Raw genomic sequence first — 25,168 nt, forward strand, 5'->3', positions numbered from 1 at the left:
CCTTCCCCTCTCCTCCTCCCCTCCCCTCTCCTCTCCTCCTCCCCTCCCCTTCTCCCTTTACTCCTCTTTTTTTCCCAGCCCTCCTCTCCTCTTCCCTTCTTCCTTTCCCCCTCCTCCTCTGGAGATGGAACTCAAGTCCTGATGCATTGATGGCAAGCGCTGTACAGCACGAGCCACCCTCCCCACCCCAGTCCTGTCTGCCTTTTTCAGATGACAAAAGCCCTTCTTTCATTTTTACAGCACTGTATGCCTTGTTTTCCAGTCTACGCTTTTGTACCTCTACCCAGAATCATCTGTTTTTCCTATTTTATTATCTTTGTTTTCACACAGACATCTGTAGTCTTGTACAATTACTCTTGCACAGAGACCTCCAGTGTATGAAGTGTCTGTGCTGAATGCCATTTCTCAGTGATGTATGCTGTCCTGCCCCTCCTCACCCCTTCTTCACCATACACCCTTTCTTCTTCCTTGAGCCCCACCCCCGTTTCTCCCTACTCTCAAGCCTGTTTGTTATGTAGTTCAGGACTTAGTTGTGTTTTCCCACTGAGCAGTGTGGCTCTGATGCTTTCTTTCTGAATTTTCTAAGCTGCTGCCATTTCTTCATTGTTGCTTGAGTCGGGTGTCTAGGTAGGTTGTAAACCCTCACTCAGGGCCATAGACTCTTTCCCTCTCCAGATGCCCAGGTCCATGGTAGGTAGGAAGCCTATACTAGATAAGAGCTCTGCAGCTGTAATTTCATTATTCTTCTCCGAAGCTTCAGGTGTGAAATCCAGAAAAAATACTGAAGTAACATCAACGTACAGAAACCTGCAATGAGTTTTGCGTGTTTGATTCTCCACTGATGTGTTGAGGTGTTTGTTTTTTCTCCTTTCTCTTGTTAGCTATCAAAGAGAAGTATGCAGACTGGACAGAATTCCTCATCCATGAATTGACTGGTTCTCGGACAGCCCCTGCAAACCTTCTGGAAGGTGTATGTATTGCTATTATTCATCTATTCTAGCCCTGAAGCACCTGGTCCTCTGATGTCTAGTGGCACCTTCGAGTATATCCTTCTGCGGATCCATGTGGACACAGATGTTTTTATTCTCACAGCATAACTTCCTGTTTATTAACTGAATTCCATAGGTGATGGATTTGAGTGCTATCAACTGATGTTTTCATGTATTATAGTCAATAATTGGGAAGTTTTCTCTGTTTGAGCTCACTTTAAAACAATGTTCTGGAATGTCTTCCCATCACTTTGAAGCCTTACCTTGTAGGACACCTTTGTGGCAGGTGACGCGTAAGCATATTTATGTGCTTACCATAGTCTCCTGGAGCTCATTAATAAGTAGCACCATTCGTTGTTCATCTCGAGTGCATAATAACTCCATGATCTCTCTCATATGTGCTACCCCAGACTATTGATTAGCAATCTCCATAAAACAAGAGTAGATACCTCTGACTGTATAGAAGTGTGGCTCAGGCAGTTTTTAGGCATAGGAGCAGAAGAATTTAACATCAAGTCTTGATGGTTTGTCTGAAAATGTGATAATGAACCAGTAATGATTCTTATATGTACATGAACAGGAAGACAAAGGCAATATGTTATATGTAATTATTAAATTACCAACTCTGTCCTAAGGGTACCCTGGAAAGGGGAATCCTAAGTGAATGACTGGGGATAAGATGTAGATTTTCATTATTGTTACTAATGTTGTTGTTGTTGGGGATAACAGATTTTCATTATTGTTACTATTATTGTTGTTATTATTATCATTAACCTTCATTTTCTTCCCTGGCAATAGTATTAATGCTTAGGACAGCCACCATGTGACATGGCGTACACAAATGTTGTACAACACAAAAGTGTTGACTTTTCCTCATATGTTTATCTTAATGGCTGTTGTCGACCATTGGGTTAAAAGACTGCAATGATGATTAGTCATCTTTCCACAGAGGAATTGTCTTTCCTTGTTAACTGTGAGACATATTTAGCTAAGTAGCCGGCTAGAGAGACACTTTTAATATGCCAAGAAGTTTACTCAGAAAGGGTAGTACTTAACGGTTTTCCAACCCAATGCCCAAGTTAAGCAGTAGAAAAACTTAATATAGCCAGATGTTAAAAAGAAAAAAAAAGCCTGCTCTTATAATCCCAGCATCAGGGAAGCAGAGACAGACAGATGCCTAGGAGTCACTGGTTAGCCAGCCTAGCTTAATTCTGAGTTCCAGGCTAGAGAGAGGCCCTGTCCCTCTCAAAAATGGTAAATGATGACCGGGGAGCAGTGCTTAAGACTGCCCTCCAGCCTCCATACGTGCACAAATGTGTCTCAGATGTGTCACCTGTACATACATCTGCATGCATTCAGTTAATCTGTATATGGCAGGGCTCTGGTTGCTGTTAGATGTAAGGTGACCTTCTCCTAAGAAGTCGTGGTATAAATTTATAGCCCTATATTAGATACATCTGTCAATTTGAAAAAAAAAATAGACCTTTTGTCATCAGTTGTTCTTGCTTGGGTGCATCTGAGAATAATTTTACTAAAAACGTGCTAATCTCTAATAAATGCAATTTTATTTGGGAAGGTTAATTTGTTCGATTAAAATAATGGCATAAACAGTTGTTTTCTATTCACTTGTGATTTTTGCTGTTGGAAATGGTGTTGGTATGTGGCTGTGTGTGGAGGAGGAAAGGGTGATGGGGTGATGGCTGTGCAGAGGATGGGGTCGGGGTGATGTCAGAGTGTTTGGCAATCGCTTGGATGATGGTGTGAGGAAAAAATTATTATCTTCTGCTGTCATCTTTTTCCATGAAAACCTTAAAAAATCAAGTTTAAAATACGGAGTTTTGCTTCTGTTTGAACAGCCTCTGCGAGGGAAAAGCCCCATAGACCTCATATCAGTTGATTCCTTAATAGAGCTGCAGGACTCCCAGAACCCCTTTCAGTACTGGATAGTTAGAGTGATTGAAAATGTCGGAGGAAGATTACGCCTTCGCTATGTGGGACTGGAGCACACGGAATCCTATGACCGGTGGTTATTTTACTTGGACTACAGACTTCGACCAATTGGTTGGTGTCAAGAAAATAAATACAGAATGGATCCACCTTCAGGTGAGAGGCGGCATTTTTTTCTCCTCTGTGACGAGCTTGTGATAGTGATGTCAAACTCCTGTGGGTGTGTCTCGGCACACACCTGCTCATGCGTCTTTTACATGCCAGTATGTGGATCTTAAGTATGTTAATGTCAGAGTCTTTAGTATAGAGAATAAAATCCAAGATGCTGACCAGAAGCATTCTCAAAGGAGAACACGGTGTTGTAGGAGTCAAGAACATCAGTCAACTCAACCAGCTGCTCCGATTCCGATGGTGTCACTGGCTCGGAAGTGAAAGAAAGGGGTGATGGGCTGGGATTCTAGCAGAGCCTTCCTATTCCGTAGGGACCGAGGTCTTGGAAGCATATTCCACAGTCTTGCATGCCTATCTTTCCAACTGCCTGATTTCTGTTTACCCTTCCACTCTTTCTGTCCACATTCATCTGTCCACCCATGTATGTAGCTTTGCAGTATGCAGCTATGCAGTATGTAGCAATGTATTCATTTGTACAATCTGTCCTCTATCATACATTCCTCTCCTGCCTTCCCTTCTTCTTTCTGTGTCAGTTCATCTATACCCACTGTCTACCCACATTCATCTAGTTCTCCACCCTCCCACTTAACACTTACTCAGCTCTATGTCCATTTTTGCACTTCTACGGCAGTCACTTGCTTTCTACCCATCTCTATCCATTCACTTGCCCAGATTCATCATAAGACCATGCATCCACCTGTTACCTTCTCATCTTTATTCACAAAGCCATTCACCACCCATTCACATGTATATATGTATGCATCTATCACCTATGTATCTATGTTTCTATGTGTGTATGTATGTATGTATGTATCTATCTATCTATCTATCATCTATTTTCCATCCATCCATCCATAAAAATTTCATATCACTTGCTCTTCATCATATAGTAAAGAAAACAGAAATGAAAGAATCTATTCTTTTTCCCTGTAAGCAAGTTATAAATGGCTTTGCATAGGCCTAATGGCCCTCTGATAGATCTCAATAGTCAAAAAAACCTTCCATTTATAGGATAACCATTTGTAAATGTTCATTATATTCTATGAGATTCTACTTTTATATCTGTTATGTTGTTAATTTTGATTCTGAAAATGTGGTGCCTGTTTGGCATGGGTCTCTTTTTACAGCCATTGAAAGAACTGTGACTGTGTGAGCTGCTTCTCCATGGCCCCTCAGCTCGTAGGGATTGGCCTGGGTGTTGCTATTGGAATCCCCACGTCCTAGGCCCTGCACATCTTAGTGCCTCTGCTGACCTATTACTATTACCGACCTTTTGGTGAAAGACCTTGGAACAAAGCTGTCACATTGTCCATGCATTTAAACATACCAAGGAAGGAATATTTCCTCCTGACAGATTTTTATTTTGTGGTCAGCCTTACAGGTATATTTAGAGCAAGTAATTAGTTCTCAGCTTCATTCAAATTGCTCCTGTGTTGGCTGCTAGTGTGAGTCTTGTGTACACCAAAGTGAGAAGTTAGATTTACCTTACCTGTCATTCAAGAGCTTTGATTGTGGAACATCTTCTGGTGCTGGACTCCATGTATTTGCATCCGTGTTAAATCTGACAGGCGCGTAGACATACAACTTGGTATTTTATAATAGCTGTACTGTTGCTGTGACATCCTAAGAAGCAGCCAAGAAATCCTTTTAGACCTTAAGCATTTGCTGTAGTAACAAACAAAGGTCCTGTCCCTGCTGTGAGAAAAGACCGAGCTTGGGTTTGCCTGGGGATTCATAACCTGGCAGGAGAAATTTACTTGTGGAGAAAGGTGGCTGTGTAAATCTCAGCCAGTGCCTAATTGCTTTATAAATTCTACAAGGAACTTATCCTTGCCAGTCCAAGGATTTATAGTAAAGCAAAGAATTTCCAGTTGCTTCTTCTGCTCTTTGTTCTTTTTTTTTCTCCTTCCTATGAAATCTGGGACTATACCTCCAATGCTTGAATGAAAAAAAAAAAACTCCCTTTAAGAAATATTTGCTTCTAAGTTTCAAGGTGTCTCTATCTTTACAAAGCACGAATAAATAGTGCTATCTGTCCTTATGTCTTTGGACATAATGTTGATTTCACAGAAGACTTTATGAGTTTGTCTAAAGACAGGAAAAGTGATTTGTTGAGAGTTTATTTCCCCAACTGTTTTAAGTGTTGGTATGGATGGTTGTGTAGGGGAGAGAAAAAGCAAAAGACAAAGTGTTACTCATTTACAGTAGTTATAAGATGAAAACTGGATTCTGTTACCTCGTTCAGTGAAACAGTTCCCCCTGAGAAAAGAGGCAATTATTACTGCAAATTTACACTTGGGAACAGAACTCGATATGTTAAGATTTGTGTAAATTAATTTCAAATCCCAAGGTACCTTGTGCCACTTACATGACAGCACCATTTTCTGAACTGAAATGACATTGTGAATAAAATTTTAGAGAGTATAGAAAGTGTTAGGCTGGTTCTCTTATTCCCAGACACTACTAAACCAATACAAAATTACCCAGCATTAAGATCCGAGGGAGAAGAGTGGCGTTGCAGAGGTGAGGGGCATTGTGGGAAATTCCACGGCCTGTGTGAGTGTTGCGAGGGGGCTGTGGAAGGTGCGATTCCCTTTCCCATGCATCTCACTAATGCATCCCTTGTAAATAATCCGCACTCTCTGACTTTTACCTTTTAAAGGACATTTCCTTCCTCCAGCAGGGAGAATAGAAACAGGTAACAGAAGTGGCTGAGACATTATTCGTTGGGCACTCTGGGAGATGTACTGGGTTTTATATTGACCATGTCTGAGGATCTAGCCTTGTGGGCATTCTGTCTGTCTGGACTCTCGTACCTAAAAGCAAGTGAAGGCACCCCACCCTGCAGTGCGGGAGCACTTATGCCATTGTGCTGAGCAGCAAATGATTGACATCGGGTTTGAACTATGTTCAGAGTATTGTGGCTTGCTTTTATTTTTTAAGAAGTTCATGAAGTCAGGGGTAGGTTGAGTAACCCTGCTTGCTTTTTTTGTCTGTGTTTATTTAGAAGACATGATAGGTGTTTGGAACTTACAGAAGCAAAGGAAACAAAATTCTGTCTTTTTCTATGTCCAGTCTCTTTTTTTCTGAGCTCTCTCATGTTAATTTTTTTCCAAAAGAAATCGACCTTTCAAAAATTAGACAAAACAAAACAAAAATAAAAAAGTAGGTACTTCCTGGAATCAGGAAATTTCTGGACAGAACTGAAATGCTTCTTGTTTAGACTGTTTGTGTTTTATAAAGAGTTGGCGTTGCCAAAACGAAAACACCACAGTCCGGGTTGCTTAACAGTTCTGAAATTTGGGAAGTTGAAACAAGAGTGCCCACCTGTCTGAGGCTTGGTGAGGGCTCCTTTCCTGGCTTCCAAGTGGCCACCATCTAGCTGGCTCATATTGGAGATTTGAGGTTCTACATGACATTCAGAAGGACACAGATTTAGTTCATAACATTTCCTCATATTTCTTATTTCTTAATAACCATTGGTCCATCTTTTCTCATTAGTGTGGACCTGTTAGGGAAGGAGGGAACAGATTCATGGTGATGCATAAAAGGAGACCAACTACTTTACATGGCCTCTGCTTATGTATGGTCATTTATTTATGGTGATATGGTTGCTTTCTGCAACATTCTCTACTAGAGCTTTCCAAACTTTTGCATAAAGGGAGGTCTTCTCACTTTTCTGCAGGCTCTGGGTTACAGATGGGTGAGGACCATCTTTTTAATTGTTTATGACTTCCCATGACCAGTAAATGGAGTCTGATGAACAGTTTTAAATTCCCTGCAGTGCAGGTCACTTTGAGAACATGTTTTATGTCCTTTTAATGGAGATGTTTATTGTCCATAAATTCACTGGTGTACCCAGGGTGTCTCTGTCTCCTGAAAAACACACAGGGGACATTGTTCTCTGTGTGGTGCACCTCAGAGGTGTTCCGTCGCCACAGGTGGTAGGGACGCCTGCCGGGACTGGGTTTAGTTTTGCAGAAAAGAGAGTGTCTTGCCCTGGGGTTAGATTTCACTTTTCTCATTGCTATGAGGAAATACTCAACCAAAGCAACTCGAGGAAGGAAGTGTTTGGGCGAGCTCACGGTTTGAGTGTATACCATGAAGGAAAGGGGGCCTTTCTGTGATTGCTGAGGCGAATCACAGAAAAAAAATCTGCTAGAGATAGGAAGCTCTAGGTGAAATGCTAGGAAAACTGTTAGACAAATGGAAGATACGATATCTGAAATCACCCTCTGCACGACAGGAGACAGTGTGCTGATAACTTGGCTAAGTCTGGTAAGACCTTTCACCAGCTCTAATTATATCTGCCCCCCAGCCCCCGACAAAAAAAACTAAATAAACTGCTAACATAAAGGAGCTTCAAGCTCAAGGTGAGGTTAGAAGCCACAGAGATCCAAATATATGTCTTCCTGCTTCAAAGCAGGCATGTAAGAAAATAAAAATATAGCCCAAGGGTTAATGCTGCCTTTTAAGTGTGCTTAGATTCATATTCATATTCTAACAGTCTGTCTGAGACAGCCACAGTTGATATAGGAATGATATAAACACATCTACTTCCAACGAGGGCCTCCACAAATCTTGTTTTGATAAGGTCTTAAATCTGATGGGATCAGGCCATAAAATTCCCCTACAGTTTTAGCAACATGTGAAAACTGTACTCAACTTTTTCTTCTCCTTTTAATTTTGCATGCAGATTGTATATATAGCCTTTGTGTATAAATCTTCCCTCTCCTCCAATGCCTAGGGGAAATATGGCCGACATGTGGTAGGAACATTTCAAGTATAAATATAAATCTTGGTTTGTATATTTTAATTTAGCTTTTAATAATTTTCTGACTTTCTTTTTTTTTTAGCATATGTGAGCTTAGAGACTTAGTGGGAAACATGTTATAATAACTGTAGGTGCTGGACAAGAGCTATTCAGAGGTTAGACATTTATCAGAGTGGGAGTTCTCCATGAGTGGGCGGACGTGTTAGGTGATACATAGAACCGTGGCTAGAGATGATGGAAAGTCTTGCTAATGTGATGAATGCCATTAAATTGCTTACAGAACGCCATCAGGATGCATATGAATGTTCCCTGTGGAAGAGCCCCATTAAGTATTCTCCATTTCTGATAGCAGCTCTTTAATTTCAGAGAATCCCTTTAGCAGGTGGCTGCTTACGGGGCAGTGTGAGCAGCTGACATTTGCCGAGAACTGTGGGAAGGTAAAATTTAAAAGAACCAACTAACAGAGCTACAGTCCCTAACTTCTTTGTGGCTTGCCCTTGATACAGAACATTATTATCTGAAGTTGCCTTTTGAATGGAAATGTGCTCTGGAAAAAGCCCTAATTCTTGCTGCAGAGTCTCCTCTTCCAATGGAAGTATTTAAGGTGAGTGATGAATATGATCAATTTCTCTTTCTCTCTCTTCCTCCATCTTTTTTCAATTGTAAACTAAAGCGTTGAGGAATTGTTGAAATGTCAGCGGGGAATGCTCTTGCCAGGCATGTGCATGAGATCCTGAGTTAGGTTCCCCAGCACCCTTGTAAAAGCTGAATGTGTAATTCCATACTCCTAGGGTGAGATGAAGTGGGAGGCAGAGACTGGAGAATTTTAGGACACTTGTGGGCCCGCTGACCTGGCATATACCACTATGATCAACAGGCATTGTTGATCAACAGGCTGACACTTGAGGATGTCTTCTTGTTTGCCTAGGTGAACTCTGGCATCAATGTGTCTGCATGCACACACATGGGCACACATATACCCATATGTAGAGCATACATACATATTCTGCGCAAATGTGTCACACCCACAAATTTGAAAAAAGAAAAGGAAACTACTATCTAGCAAATATTGCCCTGTAGTTAGGAGACTGCCTGCTTTCCCCATTTCCATTTTCCCCACACCTTTGTGGTTGCGTAGTGGGCTCATCTCTTAGAACCAAAACAAGAAAACAACTCTGCACCATAGTCATACTTTCTGTTTAGGACATAAACTTAAGGTGGGTTTCAGCAGACACCTTAGGTGGCCGTGGTTGCTTTCAGAACTCTTTGTTTTTGAGGCTTTTGTGCTAAACATTGCTGCTTCATGTTTCTAAGGCCTGTCAAGTGTAGTATGGTGCTTCCCCTGGAAGTCTTGTGTGGTGACGAGTCTCCTTGGAGTCCCAGGGTACCACCAAGCAGGTCTTTTATGTCCTTCTAATTCCCTTTGTACCTGTGTTATTCTTGGTGTCAAATTAGTACTCATCTTCCAATTGCAACTGTAAATCCTCTAAAGAATTCTGTTTCTGGGATCCTGGCCTGGGTCGCCAGCCTCAGTTTCCATAGAATCCCATGTGCCACAGTGATAGTGAGTCCTAGTGGTTCTGTGCACCATCGTCACTGTGCCATAGTCACACTGAGTCCTATCAGTGGTTCTGTGCACCGTTGCCACTGTGCCACAGTCATACTGAGTCCTATCAGTGGTTCTGTGCATCAGTGGTTCTGTGCATCAGTGGTTCTGTGCACCATCACCACTGTGCCACAGTGATACTGAGTCCTATCTGTGGTTCTGTGCACCGTCGCCACTGTGCCACAGTCATACTGAGTCCTATCAGTGGTTCTGTGCACCGTCGCCACTGTGCCACAGTGATACTGAGTCCTATCAGTGGTTCTGTGCATCAGTGGTTCTGTGCACCGTCGCCACTGTGCCACAGTGATACTGAGTCCTATCAGTGGTTCTGTGCACCATCACCACTTCTTTTCGCCTAACCTGAAACTCCAGGAAGAAAGGGGCTCTATGCTTTGAGCATGGTTGGAAACATAATTCCTACCACTTAACAACTATTTGTCAAATAAATTAACAGATTCTTGAATGGACCACATACATTTAACTCACTAGATTTAAAAATTCTGAGTTAATATATTTATAGATTAATTGAACATATAACTGTATTTAGAATTGTGAACATTAAGACGTGAAAGGCAGAAACATTAATAATCTTGATCTGTTTTTAATTAAAAAGGAATTGATTCATTAAACATTTATTGAACAGCTACTCTTTGCAAAGGACCATTATGTCTTGTTGCCCTGATTCCAGGATTTAATTTAAGTTGGTCTATATTTTCTAAAATATAATCATCTTCTTTTCTTACTTTCGATTCATCCTATGAGAATTCAGACTATTTTTTTGATACATTACCATCTCACAATTACCATCTTATTCAACATTTAGGTATAACCAAGCATCACTGTAAGAGTTGGTAGTTAATACTACTTTGGGGTTAGCACAAGGCAGGAGTATGGATGGGGGTGGGGGAGGTACTTCACAATAAAAGCTGGCTGCAGTGAGTATTTGTGTTCTTAACATGTGTGAGATACTTTCATAAATTTGATTACAGAAAAGGACAAGATAATCTTATTTGGATGAAGTCTATATTTAATTTGTAATTTGTAAGTCTTGGGAAGTTTGTTTCCTAAGGCTACTGTAGCAAATTGCCATGGACTAAGTGGGTTTTAGACAGCATAAGTCTAGACAACACAGTCTCTTACACTTCTGTAGGTTTAAATGAATTTAAATCAAGTTTAATTAGGTAAAATAACTTAAATCAGGTTGAAGTGGGTTCAGATTCCACCTGAAGACAAGTGTGCTCGGCAATCTGTCCATCTTTGGGGGCCACCTGTTAAGCCTGAAATCCCTTGGTTTGTAGTGATGACAGTCTGCTCTTGCCTCTACCTTGCCATGTTCACATGACCTTAATTGTCTCTTCATGTCTGTCTGTCCACACTTCCCTCTACTGATACTGACACTGGCCATCATTTGATTGGTGCTAATGCTAACTCAGAATGAGTGCAACTTAATTACATTTGTGAAGATTCTGTTTCCACACGAGTGTCCTATTCCTGAGTTCCAGTAGACTCGAACCTGCCAGGGATGAACTCTTCTACCCAATCCCTCCCACATGTCACGCACAGTAATTGTATAAACCAAAAGCTCTGCTGTGTCCCTCTACTGAACCCACACAGAGGTAATTATGATCAGAGGAATTATAGAGAGTTGTGTGATGAGGGTCAGATTGTCTTTGCTCTTGCTTCATATTTTTCTCTCTCAAATATATTTTTAAGAGTCCCTGCAGTGTTCTTTTGCACATCTCTGTAAGACTGACACCCCCATTCCCGTGCTTCCTTTTTTTTTGTGGTGTGTGTGGTATATGTATGTATACATGTGCACATGAGTACATGTGTGCATATGTGTTGAGGACAAAGGTCAACACTGGCTACCTTCCTCAGCTGCCTGCCACCTTATTTTTTGATACAGTATTTATTACTAAGCCTGGAACTTACTAGTTTGGCCAGACTGGTGGACCAACAAGTTGAAGCCATCTTTCTATGCCTGCCCCCTACATACTCAGATTGCAGGCACATGCTGCCAGCTCTGACTTTTCACATGGGTGTTGGGGAACTCGACCTCCTTGCACAGCAAAAATTTTACCAACTGAGCCATCTCTCCAGCCCTGGTCAATTGTCACAGACATATGATAATGATGATACATATACATCCACATCTCTGTTCCCTCATTGTCATCAGTATTTGTCAGGGACCAGGACTCTACTTCTGTTTCTGTCATTATAGCATAGGGAATACATGTTTGAATTCAGCGGTGACTCATCTGAGATGCATGTTGTTACAGAAAATTGCCACAGTGTTCTGCCGTTATGAGACAAATGAGCAGTCTTTCCAGGCAATTCTTCTTATTATTTTTACACTTTAGATAAAATAGGCATGTTGATGCAGTGGATCTCATTCTGTGCAGCCAGCCCCTTCCTTTGGGCGATGCATTCACGTGCTCCGTGTCTCCTCATGCAGTCAGTCATGTGCACAAGCTCTGTTTGCTCTCTGCCCGGAACACAAGCAGAAGCAGCACACCAAAAAGCTCATTAGGCTTTCTGCCATTTCTCACCTGGATCTATGGCAAAAATAAAGAAGCACTTTGAGATGCCCCATTTTGAAGGAATTAATTCTGACTGACCTTTTTTGGAAAATAGAGACAATCCTCAAGTTGTAAACTCAGATGAAAGACGAGTAGTTAGTGTCCCGTGTTAAAATAAAAAAACAAAACAAAACAAAACAAAAAAACCACAAGGGATATTAGAAACTGTGTTTTATTGGAAAATAACTAAAAATTTCTCCCTGACAACTTGCTTGAGGGGATTTTGTTGTTTAAAAAAGATTTAGCAAAACGGTCCCTATTCTGGTTGTAACTTATTCCTGAAAAATGATAGAGAGGTGCTGGGGCTGGCAATGTAGCTCAGTTAGGCTGTGTTTGCCTAATGTGCGCAGAACCCTGGATTTCAAGTCCAACACTGCATATACATGATGTGGTAGCAAGTGCCTGTAGTCTCAGCCTCTGGTGGGAGAGGCAGGAGAATCAGAGGGAGTTTGAGGTTCTCTTGAGCTACTGGAATCTCTGCCTCAATAAAAACCAACAGATAATATCCTATATATCCCCTATGGGGACCGCATTGCATGTTGACACGGTTCTCACTGGTCAGTCACTTGGGACCCATGTTTGCCTGCATTCCACATCTGGGTAATTCCTGCTCTTAAAGACACCTTCATATGTGGCTGCCTCTGCGTTGGTCCCCACCCCCATTTAATTAATCCACAAGTCTTCTGTGGTTGTATTATTTTTGTTCCTGGTGAAGAACTACCAACATGTTTTCCTGAGAGTTCGTTTCTGCCATCCATCAATGAAGCTATGATTAACTTATCCAGCTTTGTGGCCAACAGTGTTTGTTGCTTTATTTTCTAGTTCAGTGTCTGCAGAGAAAGAGTGGGAGTGTGGATGGGATGCGTGGGAAGGTTTGGAGAGGGGAAAGTGAACTGAGAAGTGATGTAATTCTATTGTAATCTAGAAAGAGAATATATATTAAAAATATACCCCTGAAAGCTCTGAGGGAGTTTGGTTTTAAAGTAGGGTCAACAGAGGCTAAAACAATGTAAGAGTCGACCAGTAACAAGTGCAGCACTACCTGGAAATTGTTTCCAAACTTCCTGAGCGTTCTGTGGTCACCATTGGCTTTTATTACTCGTCCTCTCTGTACCTCTGTGGCAAATGCTGAGTAATGGAGTATCCCTGGTAGGCCATACTTGTACCCAGAAGATAAATCACAAGCTGCACTTCCCACCTCCCCAGCTTGTGGAAGTACAATGTATTCTGGTTCCTTAAAGGGATAAGGACAGTTGTGTGATGAAGTCATAGCTGTCACCAGTTCATAAGTGAACTGGAAAGACTCAGGTACAGCAAGAAGGCTGTTAGGGTTGAACTGAAATTAAGAAAGCATCTCTCCTCCATAGAAACAGAAACCACATTCTAGGAAATCTTACCAGTCATTGTGCTTGAAATGTCAATGGTTTGACTCCGCCAGGAGACCTCAGTCTTGCCTTCAGTGACTCACTTCTAGTCTAGTGTGAGTCGTTTTTATTTTAAGTTTTAAAACCTCTCCTGTATTCACTCTGTGTATTGATTCATGTGTGGCTGCATTCGTACGTGCGTGCGTGCGTGCGTGTGTGTGTGCGATGATGTCAGAGGTCAATGCTTTTTTTTTTTTTTAGTTGTTCTTCCTATTAGTTTTAGAGACATGGTCTCACACTGAACCTGGACCTCACCAATTCAGCTAGACGAGGTGGCCAGCGAGCCCCAGGGCCTCCACCTGTCCCTGGCTTGCCAGGACATGGATCATAATGACATTGCTTCATTGCTAAGCTTTTTTGGTTTTGGTAGCCTTTGAGGCTTAGAATTCAGGCCCTCATGCTTCCCATTCAGCCACCTCCCTAATCCTCCTGCCTCTGATCTGTTTGGGAAGTTTGACCTTCATTGCCTTCATTCTTGAATCTGGCCAATTCCTCATCAATATCTGTGGCTCTCACAGAGGTCAGGATAGTGGGTTTTGATTTCATCAGGGTTCTTAGTACATCAGAACTACAGCTGGGAGTTTGGGACATGGCTCAGTTGGTAGAATGCTTGCCTAACATGCACAAAGCCCTGAGTTTGATTCTCATCACCACATAGACTGTGTGTGATGTGACATTCCTGTAATCTCAGCTGTTTTGAGTGGAACACAAAGGCTCTAGACCAGACTTGGCCAGCACAGCAGGTTCAGAGCCAGCCTGGGAAAACCCTGTCTGAAAACAATGTATGTTCGGTCTGAGCACAACGACTTAACAATGGAGCTGTCTTCTGAGAAAGGTGTTCTCCAGTGGTCTTGACATTGCGAGAACAGCACAGACTGTGCTTCTATGAAGCCAGATGGTGGAGGTCGCGTGACACAGCCTTTTTGTGCAGGCAGACAGAATGTGTGGTAAACAGGAGGTACATGAGGCTGCTTCTCATGTAACACAAGTTTTACAGTATCCCGTTTTTAATAAATAGAAGGCTATGCTCTAAAATAGCAATAATATATGGGAGAGCAAGCATATAAACCCACAACACAGTCTTTTATTAAATTGCCAGGTATTCTATGCTCTGTATTATGCTATGCCCCATATTTCTTTATGACCAGAACCACAGTACAGCTGTTTACATGGGGTTCCCACCCTATGACACCACACTGCCTACAATGTCTGCTGGCAGTAGAACCATTTCAGGCCCATGATTAGGATTATTTAGGGGCATTGTTCTGCTGGTGGTCCATCATAAGACAGCATGAGACTATAGTTCAGTAAGATTTCTAGTCTGTTGGTGTCCTTGCATGGTTCATTTTTCTGTCATCTTTGACACATATCTCTTCAGCAGATTCAGCAGTATAAGTGAACCTTTCACCTTTGCAGTCTGTAAATAAAGGGTTGCAATAGCAGCTAGTCTAGTTTGGTATGCTGGCACCTGGTGCCGCTAACACGTTCTTTGTGTTTGCCTTCTGAATTTGTTGCGTTTCATAAGCAGAGCTGAACGACATCTGGATGAGGGCTGGCTAAGGCCATTTGTTTTCCTATAGAAAGATTCTGTGCACACCTTAACTTTCCTGAGAGTTTGTCCATGCTGCTGGGGAGAGAGCTCCCTTGGTAAAAATGACACCATGCCATTTGAAAGAGCTGGGAAAGATGGTACAAGCTTGTGAATCCCATTCTGGGGGAGAAGGAGGCTTGTGGGCCCCTGGGGATCACTGGTCAGGCAGCAGAGCTCCAGGCCTATCAAAAACAACAACAACAACAACAACAACAAAACCCAAAATCAACCAATAGAAAAAGGAGAGTCTGCTCTCTGACTGCTCCTCATCCTATATCTACCACCTTGTCTTCAAGAGGATGTCCCTATACCCCACCCCTCCCAGTCCCTGGGGCCTCAAGTCTCTCGAGGGTTAGGCACGTCTTTTCTGATTGCTGTTTCTTAACCCTGTGTCATGCTCAGGTATGTTGTGATTTTCCCCTTGACTCCTACCAGCATCTTCTAACATTTCACACGAGGCCCTTAGAGAGATGTCAATAGGAAGGCAGGTGGTAAAAGCTGTGGGCTTACAGTATGGAGAGGCACAAAGACAAGATTTCCCTATCTTGAGGGAGCAGCAGAGTGGGTCACGTGGTATAAGAAATGGTCTGTGAGGCTCTTAGGGCAGTAGGACTCTGGTAAGTTACTGTCAGTGGGGAAGGCAGAAGTGTTAGATGAGAGATTCTGAGAAAGTTCATGAAAAGAGACAAGGGACCAGCTACCCTTCAGGTGTCTTGTTAAACATCTGACTCTCTTCTCTTAATCCAAACCAGTGCTTCTCTACTGAAGGGGAATCTGGAGATGTTTGATTGTCAGAGTGAGGTATCCTGTGCCTTTGGCATCTAGTGGGCCAAAGATTTGGCAAAATATCCTACAGTCCATGGGACAGTTTCCTAGAAGGGATAAACTGGTCCCTAAAGTCAATCGCATCTAGTTTGAGATATGCTTGCCTAAGGAATGGATTATTTTTGTGACAAGGAACCAGTGTGACTGGTGGGAGGGCCTTGGAAATGGCTGACTGGCTGCTGGTGCCTTACAATTTACAGTCTCTTCACCATGTCAGCTAGAAGCTTGATCCTTGGGGAGCTGTGACTTACAGTCATGGAAAGGGTGTATAGACAGTCACTTGAGTGGGGCATTGTTCCTTGCTAACTCCTCCCTCCTTGAGAGGTGGTGCTGCTACGGGGAAGATAGTTCGGAATTTATCTCCTGTTTCCATGGCCACAGTGAAGTTGCATTTAGGGCATCCAGCTAAAGGGGAGCTTCTGGTTAATTGTGTCCTCCAAGGTGGCTAGGGTGGGTGTGAAGCTGATAAGGCAGTCTTTCCCAGTCCTTGTCCCCTTTCAGCAATACTGCCCAGAGTGTTACCTTGGGTGCTTTAAAGGTACCTCGGCTTCTTGGAAGTGAGCTCAAGAAAGAAAATAGCAGAAATCAATGTTCAGTTATGCGTATAAATGGGATACCAGGAGTATTTGTGTGTGTGCTTATGTGCATATGAAGAAGTGCATACACATGTGTGTTTTCTTATATTCGCCTGTGTATGCCATTGTGAAGGCCAGTGGTGGCACTGAATGTCAGCCTTCATTGCTCACCTTATTTTGTGAGAGGGCTGCTCACTGAACCCAGAAGTCCTTTCCCAGGGAGCTTCTGGGATCCACTTGTGGCATACTAACCACTGGGATTACAGATGTGTGCTATATGCCTGGAGTTTTACAAGGGTGTCAAGAGATTTGAACTCAGGTCTTCAATATTGCACCGGAAGCTGTTTATACACTGAGCTACCACCTCCTTCCCTTGGGTTTTCCTTTTGGTATTTTACGAAAGAGAAGATAACTTGCTACTTGCCAGTGTTTTTGTGGTGCCAGGTGTTAATCAGTGGAAGATATTTCTAATGCTTGTGGCTTAGGCATTTTGGATCTAACCATGAAATAGCCCTGACATAATCAACTTTTATGAGTTATGTGGCTCAGGGTGGCATACCTAGCATTTCGTTTCTCCTTATTATTTTTTAACTTGATTGAATGTACCACTTGGAGATAAAAATTGCTTTTTACAGCTGTGAGTGTAAAATGGAAAAGCTTATCCCTGTTAAGTGTATAGATTTTTTCATTAAATTTTTGTTAGAAATATTTCACTGGCTAAATTCAAATCAGTATGATGGAGTTGAAACATAATAATACTATTGATTTAATAAATGCTGGCATTCTGATGTCATTTCTTGATGAAATTAATATTATGTGAGTCATTTTCTAACAAGTACATGAGCATTAATCCATTGTTCAAATAAAAAAAGGAACACTATGAGACAAGTGGCTTTTTAAAGAAAGTGTAACATACGCTGATGTGTGTAAAGTTTCCTGAGTTCATTATATAACAATTTGGATGTGGTACTAATTAAAACCTTCCTTTAATTTTACTGAAGCCTATTCTTAGAAATTATGCAAATTATTGAAGTCTTGAAGAGAAACCTATGCAATGTTTAAGTTCCCAATAGGCCGAAAACTCTGTGTGTGTGTGTGTGTGTGATGTGTCTTTGTGACTGTGTGCACTGCATGTGACTATCTTTCTCTGCACTCATCTTGTTCCTTGGAGGCAGTGTCTCCTCTTTTTTGAGCTTGGTGTTTGCACTTTCTAAGGAAGGCTAGAGGCCAGTAAGCCCCATGGCTCCTACATTGTCTGTCCCACCTCCCTGCCTGTAAGTTGAGGTTGCAAGCCAATGTGTGATGCCTGGTTTGTTACGTGGATGATGAAATTCACTCTGGTCCTTGTAACTGGGTAACAAGTGCTTGTCACCCCGAGCCACTGTTCTAGCCACCCTCTGACATACTTTTGTGTAAGCACTTAAGTGATTATGGATGTCCTGGTACCTATGTAAAATCTTGATGACTTGCCCGGGCACTTGCTGTTGCCATATTCTTCAATTATCCTAAAGACTTTCCTCTAACTCCAGTGCTCAGGGTAGAGTAGAGTAAGGGTAGGGACACAGGACAGATTGGTCCCTAAAGCTTGCTGGTCTGTCAGCCATTTAATTGATTTGATTAGCCTTAGATTCAGTTGGAGACCCTCTCTCAAATAATAAAGTTGGAGAGTGGTTGAGGGAGCACAGCTAATGTTGACTTCTGGAATGAACACACACACACACACACACACACACACACACACACAGAGAGAGAGAGAAAGAGAGAGACAGAGAGACAGAGAGAAAGAGAGAAAGAGAGAGAGACAGAGACAGAGACAGAGAGAGACAGAGAGGTACAGAACACATTACCCCTACAAAGTGCGCGCGTGTGCACACACACACACACACACACATACACAATCTTAAGAATGTAGACTTGAGAGATGATGTAAGCACAAGTTCAAATTTCTTGAGAAGAAATACCTCACTACATATTTTATTTTGGAGTACAGGCAGCCATTGATTGATTCTCACTGGACAACTTCTCATGATAAAGAATCAGATAAGGGACCAATCTACGGGCAGAGTTTCCTGGAGTCACAGAACTTTCAATGTAATATCGGGCGCATTGGGTGTAGAAGGATGGATGTGGACTTAGCCAAAGACATCTTCTAGTCAGTGACCAACATCAAATTAAAGGTCTGGGACAGAAAGTCTTTACAGTCATGGCACAGCACTTTGAAAAAGCTGGCTGTACTGGCAGAACAGAGATTGGTGATACAAAGCAGAGCTGGTATAGATGCTGGGGTTGAGGGCTTAAGTCATGGGTAGACCGGAAGTCTAGATTGCTGACAGCTTCTTTTTACAAAGAAACTGGAGAGGGAAAATTCCACAGAGAGCTCTAGAGATTAGAGGCAGCTAAGAAGAAGTAACAATTTGCTATGATTAGTGAGCAAGATAGTTGAGCCTAGAAGCATTGCACACTTATTAGAGGGGGTAATACCACACTAGAGAAGCAAGCACAAGGGTCTCGAGATGTCAGCACATTCTCCTGGGCCATTCATCATTACCAGTGTGGCTAGAGTGCCCCAGGTCTGTACTGGCAACACAGCATAATAATAAATGCATAAACTTGCTGAGGACATTCAGGGACGTTTGATTGTAACTTCAGAATAAAAGGATAAAGAGTTTTGTTTAAAAGAAGAAAACACTTAACTTCAAACTCTACGTGTGTGACTCAGATCTCACCCATAAGAACTGGGGGTGTTGGTGTCTGCAGGGGAGCCTTGATTTTTAATCTTTTAATTCAGGTGTCAATTAGTAACTGTGTTTAGCTCTTGTACCTCAGCACCTGCAGTTGCAGCCCTGGTTTAGTTAGGCTGTGCTAATTCACATTAAATCCCTGAACTGTTGCTTTGTATTCCTTTTATTTTTCTAAAGTGCCTTTCAAAGAAACTGCATTGTTTGCAGCAGCACCTGTATTGAAGAATTTCTCCTTGCTTTTTTTTCCTTAGGCTTATAATTTTATAAAATGTTTGATTGTCAGTTCTTAAGGAATTTATAAAAGTTGTCTTATAAACAACCGAAGTCACCACCTGCATGTAAGGGTGTTTCCTTCCACATGTAATTTTTTATAAAGTGTTGATTGGTTAGCTCTAAAGGAATTTATAAAAGTTTAGAATGGAGTGGGGTCCTTTGAATGTTCCCCAACATGTGACTGTACACCCTCTGATTACTTCTCCCTGGATTTGCACCAGTCTTTTCGCTCGGACTTTGAGTGTATTATGTATCTTTGGATACAGAGACCTCCATAGATAACAATGAGGATATGAGAAGCAAAAGGAGCTGGGGTTGGAGAGATGGCTCTGCAGTTAAGAGTGCGTGCTGCTCTTGCAAACAACCAGAGTCCGGTTCCAAGAGCCTCATATCAAGCATTCCATTATCGTCTGTCACTCCAGCTCCAGGGTTCTGATGCTCCTCCTGTCCTCCACAGACATTTGCACATACGTATGTGCATGTGCACACACAAGTGAAAGTGAGCTTGTGAGTGTATGGACACTTAGATTCTTCCTCCATCCCCTGACAAATTGGTGTAACCATTACAGAGTTAATTTTTTTTTTAATTAATTTTTCTTGTTTTTATGAGATAGGGTCTAACTCTGTAGCATAGGCTGGAACTAGAACTCACTATGTAGCTTAGGCTCACACTAAATTTACACCCTCCCAAGAGATAGAATCATACGTATAAGTCACCACACCTTAAGTGGGGAAGGGGAAACAGATGTGTGTGTGGCACCCTTGTTTGTACATATGGAGGATAGAGGTCTACAGTGGGTATTTTTCTCTGTAACATTCTACCTTATTTTTGAGACAGAGCCTCTCACTGAGCCTGGAGCTAGCCGTTTCAGGTAAACTGGCTGGCCAGATAGCCCTTGGATCCATTCGTGTCCACTTTCCCATCTCTACAATTATAGGCATTCATATGACAGCTGGCTTTTTACATGGGAGCTGGAGATCTGAATTCAAGTCTTCATGCTTTTGAATTAGGTACTTTACCAACGGAACCATCTTCCCAGTGCCTCATGTAGAGTTTCGAAAGGAGTTCCTCTTTTCTGGTCTCCTGTTGGACAGAGACTAATTGCTTAGCTTATGGAGTGAGATCTGAAGTACAGGCACAACCCATCACTACTTTCTCTAGTTGAGTTGGCTATAGAATGGTATCATGGAATTCATTTAAAAATCCACTTGAGATTTTCCGATTTAATAGATCGTTGGGGTTTTTGTTGTTGTTTTACTGCATATTCATTTGATGTATTTGAAAATAGCAAGCTTTACTTAAACCTGTAATTACTTCGGGGACAGACTATAAATTTATTTATTTATTCTTGACTACAAACACCAAGTGTGAAGTACAAGATGACCTCCAATTCAGCAAGATGAATTCTGATATTCTGAGTCCAGTCAACCTCGTCTATAGCTGTGTGGCTGAAGAAGATATTGAAATTTGTTTTCTGGAAGAAGCAGTGGAGCCCCAGGGCTCTGTTATCAGGTTTCAGGGAGGGGGTAAGAAGGAAATGCAAAGCTCATCCTTATTGAGCAGGAGTCAGGCTCTGATGTCCCCAGGGCAGCTGTAGCTGCTCACAAACACTAGCGCTATGGACTCAGCCAGTGACCAACTCAGCTCTTAGCTTGTTTGGAAGGAGAATAGGTGATTGCCACTGATGGATGCTGTGTCCTGTAATTTGGTGGCCAAAGGCCCTGCTTTTTTCTGAAGGTAATTCTGCTGGGTTTCAGATGACTGAGGGCTACCTTGTGTGGGGCTTCGGTGCTGAGCACCTAACAAGACCAAAGCCATGTACCCACACACGAGTTGTTCTGCTTCACATAAATTTAAGCATGGCCAACGAAGGCATGCTGTCTCTCCCTTGGAAAAGTAATTTAGCTTGCAAAAAATAATTAAATCCATGCTGTCTTGCAATAATTAGAAATTTGAAATGGAGAGAATTAATTATTTCCATCAGATTTCAGTCACTCAAGACAGTGCTCAAGAACAGAGTCCAGACCGTTGGTGAGTTAGTTAATTCATGGTTCTATCTCTAATATTCTCACCGTTATCCCCACAGGACCATGCAGACTTGCAAAGCCATTTCTTTACAGTTGGGATGCGACTGGAGACATTGCATATAAGTGATCCTTTTCATATCTACCCTGCATCAGTGACCAAGGTAGGTTTTCTGCTTTGCTCCTTGCTCTTGGCTCCACAGTGAATCGTGTAAGTCTTCTAAGGTAGGCAGATGCAGTATGTGCGTACAAGTAGCACTCACAGACACAGCCCATAGACAAGCCAAAGGGAGATGAAAGGACTAATTAAGAAAGATTAAGTTCTTTCCGTGAAAGGGGGCAGAGGAGTCAAACCAGATTCCTTCTTCTAGCATGGACAGAGTGACTGACTGTTCTTCTCTTAAGAACAGTCTGGTTTACTGGTGAGTTGCACTTTACAAGCATAACCTACTGGACCATAGAGATGGCTCAGTGGATAAGAGGGCTTGCAGTGCAAGCATGACTTCAGATCCCCATCTCTTAAGGTTAAAAGTTGGATGGTGCATGCCTGGAATCCAAACACCAAGAGGACAAAACCAAGAGGATTACTAGGGCTTGCTGGCCAGCCAGCCTAGCCAAATCCAACCAACTAACCAACCAACAAACCAACCAACCAACCAATTAGCCAACTAACCAACCAACCAACCAACCAATCAAAGTCCAAGCACTGAGCTCCAGATTCAGTGAGAAATCTTTTCTAGGAAATAATATTGATCAAGACATGTGATATCCTCCTCTGGCCTATACTCAGGCATATAGGACACACACACACACACACACACACACACAGGTGCACATACAGGCATTGTGCTGCAAACAAGAGTGCTAACTGCTCCTGCTTCATGACTGTCTGTTTGTTTTTAGAACAATCTAGAAGGCAGATTCTCATTTCCTCATAAACCAGCGTTCTTTGCTTTTTTTTTTTTTCACCTGCTCTCATTGGTTAAAGGAAGTCACCTGCTTCCAAGATTGTCAGTAAAAATGAAATTTCTTCACTGTGTAAAGATGTTTTTATTCTGATCTGGTAGTCTTTTGAAATTATATGATTATTGAGATTATATCTTCTTCATAAGAGAAATCCCGATGGTTCTCCCAATGGCCAAATTCACATTGTGTATTTCCCACCTTAAATATTAGCTTTTGTTAAGTGGTAGGAGACACTGACAAGCTGAACATTTTTTTTTCTTTTTTTTTTATCAAATGTGTCTTCAGTTAGTGATGCTTTTTATTCAGAGGAACAATTTGATTAAAGATTTAAGGTCAATTGCAGTTTAATTTCTATTTCCAAAAGAAGGTGGATATATTTTTGTAGTAAGTCAAATATTATATTTAAACTTTTTCTTCCTTCCTTCCTTCTTTCCTTCCTTCCTTCCTTCCAATTCTTTTATGATTTGTTACAATTTCAGAAAATTAGTGATTACACTATGTTAAAAACATGTAAACTGATCATGGCATATAGTTTTGTTCTTTTTCTAAATGGGTATATGGACTACAGTGCCAGCTTCCCCGGAATTTTAGGAAACAACCTGGCAGAGCCACTGTGCTCAGCCCAAATTGGGCATATTTCTCACATTTTTGTACCTTTAAATTATTGTGATATTCAGGCTTAGAGAGTGACAGATTTCTTATTGGACAGACGGTCAGCGACAGGTCGCATGTTCACAGTCATTTCCCCTTCTGTCGTCTCGCTGGCAGACAGGAGTGCTGGCAGGTATTCTGAAGTACGTTTTTCACACTACTTCCCTTTGCACTTGTACCCGACAGGAAGTGCATAATGCCATTCTGCCTCATTTATATCCCATTTTCTGATTTCCCGTTTGTTGTTTTAATGAACGAGCTGGAATGTGTGGTTTTGTCTCTAAGAACCTCCGCAGATGAGTTCAAGGCACATCTTCATGTATGCTTTACTGGAATATTCTTCATGTAGAAGGTCTTTATAAATATATATTGGGTATATCTTCACTAGAGGGGAAACCCAGAGTGGGTATGATCACAGTTCATTGTATACGTGTCTGACATTTAAAAATACATGAAATATATTTATGTTTTAGGATACTTTTGCTCGAGAATATCACACACCGGACTTTCATTACTTTTTACAATGAAAGTTTCACACAGGCACCCCTTTAATGTTTTTCTTCCTGAAAGACCCCCAAGAAGGTAGAATAAATGATATGAAAGCATACAGCTCAATGAAGAGAGAGGTGCCCTAGCGTTAAGTGAAGAAGCTTTGGCAGCGCAGCAGGGCTGCTTCTGGTATTTCAGACATTGACAGGTGAGATGCTAGCAGTCCTGGAGCGTGTGAAGTAGGTTGCATTGAAGAAAGCCCAGGGCACGAGAGACCCCTGAGCTCCCTGTCAGAGGCAACACAGAGCAATGGTTTTCACCCCTGGGAACATTGAGTCCTCAGAGATGTTAGGGAACTTCCTGAGCTTTTATCTGAAGTCTTCTCACATCCATGTGAAGTTTGATGGATCCTGGAAATCTTTAGACAGGGTCCCACGGAGCTTAGAGATCCTGCTGCCAGGATAGCTTACTGTGTGTATGTGTGGTAGGACTGATCGCAGTAATCTTTCAGAGAGCTACTGAGTGGTCATAGGTGTTGCTGTGGACATTGAGGCATAGACCAATCAATTCCCTGTTGTTATCAGGTACACATTATACTCTAGGGAATCTGAAAACAAAGAAAACGAATGAGTAAATAAATAGATCCCAGGAAGGGGTTCATGAGAGCTAGGGCTGGCGGGAGAATGGAGTTTTACTTTCTTGACTTTTGTTTTATGAGTATGGGTGTTTTTACCTGCATGTATGTCTGTGCACCATATACATGGTTAATGCTTGCCAGAAGAGGGCACCAGATCCCTTGGGAATAGAGTTACAAACAGGTGTCAGCCACCATGTGGGGACTCAGAATTGAACTTGGGTCCTCTGGAAGAACAACCAGTGCTCTTAACTGGAGGGCCATCTCTCCAGTCCTGAGAGTGTTTTTAAATGTAACCACCATTCTGACATGATGTCACCATGTTTATCTGGACAAGTTGCAGTGTGAATTGACCTGTAATGCAAGGGAAGGATTCTTCTGTATTGATTGACATGCATATCACCATAGCTCCACCCCTTGGAAGGTTTGTGTGGTTTGATTACCAGGGTCAGTGGCAAGACACTTCCTCCACTAGATGGTGCATGTATTGCTGCTTTTCGCTGTTTTCCTAGGCAAGCTGGCCATGATCTAACTTTTTTTTTTTTAAAACTGTTTTTAAATATGGTCTCATGTGACCCTGGCTGTCCTTAAACCTCTGATCTTCATGCCTCCATAATCAGGCTTAGCCTTGCAGGCTTGTGTCACCATGCCTAACTTGAGTCTGTGCTTCTCAAAGTTGATTTTTCAAAGGCAACTGCCCGGTGACAACAATTAGAGATAGTTACTGGAATCAGAATGTAGAGGTGCAGGTTAGACTTGCTACTCTTGCTTATAGATTTAGTCTACAACATATTTTGTAATGGAGGGAGCTAGGAAGCAGAGCTTAGTATAAAATGTAAAGGAATTTGTGTGTGTGTGTGTGTGTGTGTGTGTGTGTGTGTGTGTGTGCGCGCGCGCGCGTGCTCCTG

The 25,168-nt window shown here is 42.0% G+C and overlaps 1 protein-coding gene across 3 annotated transcripts in view; it reads left to right on the forward strand.

Moving 5' to 3' along the window:
• Nucleotides 1-25,168, forward strand: part of Sfmbt2 (Scm like with four mbt domains 2) — a 229,444-nt gene that overhangs the window by 74,325 nt on the left and 129,951 nt on the right. For 2 of the 3 annotated variants that reach the window (XM_031358425.1, XM_031358426.1), the window contains 4 exons: nt 882-970; nt 2,846-3,092; nt 8,388-8,485; nt 21,583-21,684. In XM_031358425.1, the coding sequence (XP_031214285.1) occupies nt 882-970; nt 2,846-3,092; nt 8,388-8,485; nt 21,583-21,684 (536 nt within the window). The other variant, XM_031358427.1, reaches the window with a different exon arrangement.

This window comes from Mastomys coucha, unplaced genomic scaffold, assembly GCF_008632895.1.
Source record: "Mastomys coucha isolate ucsf_1 unplaced genomic scaffold, UCSF_Mcou_1 pScaffold7, whole genome shotgun sequence".
In the NCBI taxonomy this organism is placed as follows: Eukaryota; Metazoa; Chordata; class Mammalia; order Rodentia; family Muridae; genus Mastomys; species Mastomys coucha.